Consider the following 2774-nt stretch of genomic DNA (forward strand, 5'->3'; position numbering starts at 1 on the left):
CACACACACACACACACACACACACACACACACACACACACACACACACACACACACACACACACACACACACACACACACACACACACACACACACACACACACACACACACACACACACACACACACACACACACACACACACACACACACACACACACACACACACACACACACACACACACACACACACACACACACACACACACACACACACACACACACACACACACACACACACACACACACACACACACACACACACACACACACACACACACACACACACACACACACACACACACACACACACACACACACACACACACACACACACACACACACACACACACACACACACACACACACACACACACACACACACACACACACACACACACACACACACACACACACACACACACACACACACACACACACACACACACACACACACACACACACACACACACACACACACACACACACACACACACACACACACACACACACACACACACACACACACACACACACACACACACACACACACACACACACACACACACACACACACACACACACACACACACACACACACACAGTCCCCACAGGAGAGGGGGGTTCTGGATGAATGATGGAACAGCAAAGGTGCCATACTGTTAGGGACGGTCCAGGGAGCACACCAGGGGAGGCTGGTGAAGGTAGAGATCAGAGGACGGCCTCATGACCTCTACCAGCCTCCACTGCTTCACACTACAGATAGGAACAAACCAATGCATGTTTTAAACCCCTATCTGTCTACCTGACTGTTAGGGTCTAAAACCCTCTCTGTCTGTGTGTTAGGGTCTAAAACCCTGTGTGTTAGGGTCTAAAACCCTGTGTGTTAGGGTCTAAAACCCTGTGTGTTAGGGTCTAAAACCCTGTGTGTTAGGGTCTAAAACCCTGTGTGTTAGGGTCTAAAACCCTCTCTGTCTGTCTGTTAGGGTCTAAAACCCTCTCTGTCTGTCTGTTAGGGTCTAAAACCCTCTCTGTCTGTCTGTTAGGGTCTAAAACCCTCTCTGGCCTTGTTCGGATTCCACTGTTACTACTGTGACCCTCCCTTTAGGCAGTCACTCTTATTAACCAATCAATGAATCATGTTTTGATCAATTTGATACATTTTTTCCCCCTAAGCATATGTATTCAAATGTTTTTTGTTGTGATACCAATAATGATTGAAGTGTTGGAAGATTCATGTTTCAGAAATAACAATCACTTGTTGACAATGTCATATTTTCAAGATATATTGTTATGTTTTTAGTAGCGCTCAGTTGGATATTACTGTATGCAGCATCCGTTAATTCATCCATTCAGTGTTCATTTCTTTGAAACACAACAGACAGTGTTGTCATGGAGACTTCAGTGTTGAGGCTAGTGCTTGTTTTTAGCTCGTTGTTACTCTGCAGAAGATGGCTGCTGTTCTCAGTGTGACCGACTAAAAGGGAATGATTTGTTTTATACTGCCCATAAATGTGTTTGTCTTGTGGGTCATATCATTTAGTCGTATAGGCCTACCTGTTATTTTCTGTGTTTTTATATAAGGGTAACCGTTTATGAATTTCTGCATTTCTTCCATTTCTGTGAAGTGATCATGGATTTAATAAAGTCTAGTAAATTAAACAAGTGTTTCATCAGCACCACATATCAATGAAAATGACTTATTACAATGAATGCTAACGTGCTTTGAGGCAATGCATTAATACTGTCATTGATCATCTCTTATCATCATCTAGTCAAAGATAACACCACTTATAGTTATTGATCATGCCACAAAATGATTCATCGTACATTCCACTCAACACCACACGGGGGCGCCCCAGGACACGTATTCGCACAGGTGAGTCCAGGTGAGGGGCTTTTTGGCCTCTTTGAAGCCCCTGCTGCACTCGACTGAACTGAAGTGAAACACATCATATAATTATAATTCTCCACTGTCAGAAAAGGAAAGCTTGCTGTTGGAACATGGAAGCAGAGTTCGGAAGCTCAGAGTTGAATTCAGTAGCCTAAGTAATAACCATCATACGTCAGAGTCAGGTATGACTCCAGAACACTGTGACTGTATACCAACTTTAGAGGCTCAAACGGTGGTTTATCCCTTTATTAGCCTGACGCCAGGGACATTGAGCTGCCCACCGAACTTGATCCGCGTTGTTCCGATACATTGGCAGGACTTTTCTGATCTTTTTCTATTGGACACACATCAATTGTACTCTCAGCAGTGGGCGTACACATTACCCCCTCATTGGTTCGTGTCGCTGTCAGTCACAGCCCTCTCGTTCTCCAAGCCCCGCCTTCCCGTTTCCAACCGACTGGCTCCCGGTGGTTCTCCCGGTGGTTATCCACGAAAACACCAGCCCGTTCAGCGTACGGTTCAGCACGGGACCTACCGCGATGGATCCGTCTCAACCCTGAACTGAAACATGGGAGATTCACTACTTTGAGACGAACGAGCAGCGTTAATAAACCAGATGGATATGTCACCGTCAAGCGTTCCGTAGTGTCAGTCCTCAGTTGAGAAACAGGCGTTTCCACGGCAACTCCACGGCTGTCCCCCCCTATGGAGGCGCACGGGACCGTACGGGACCCCGAGGCCGGGCGGAGTGTTAATGTCACCTGTCCTGTCTAACGGTGTTGTAACGTCCACCGACTGTCGGGAGGAAAACAACAAAACAACCGGAGACAAAACCCCGGAGTCTGAATTCGGATCGACTTCGTTGTCAACTTTCTGATAT

The 2774-nt window shown here is 46.3% G+C and overlaps 1 protein-coding gene across 1 annotated transcript in view; it reads left to right on the forward strand.

Annotated features, from left to right (window-relative positions):
- Positions 1 to 2454, forward strand: part of mfsd1l (major facilitator superfamily domain containing 1-like) — a gene marked incomplete at its 3' end in the record, with an annotated part of 9043 nt that extends 6589 nt beyond the window's left edge. Inside the window, exon 14 of the mRNA XM_080542466.1 lies at positions 2305 to 2454. Coding sequence (XP_080398592.1) covers positions 2305 to 2454 — 150 coding nt within the window. The remainder of the gene's footprint in view (positions 1 to 2304) is intronic.
- Positions 2455 to 2774: the final 320 nt, after the last annotated feature.

The sequence above is a fragment of the Nansenia antarctica genome (genome assembly GCF_963989245.1).
Source record: "Nansenia antarctica genome assembly, chromosome: 11".
NCBI lineage: Eukaryota > Metazoa > Chordata > Actinopteri > Argentiniformes > Microstomatidae > Nansenia > Nansenia antarctica.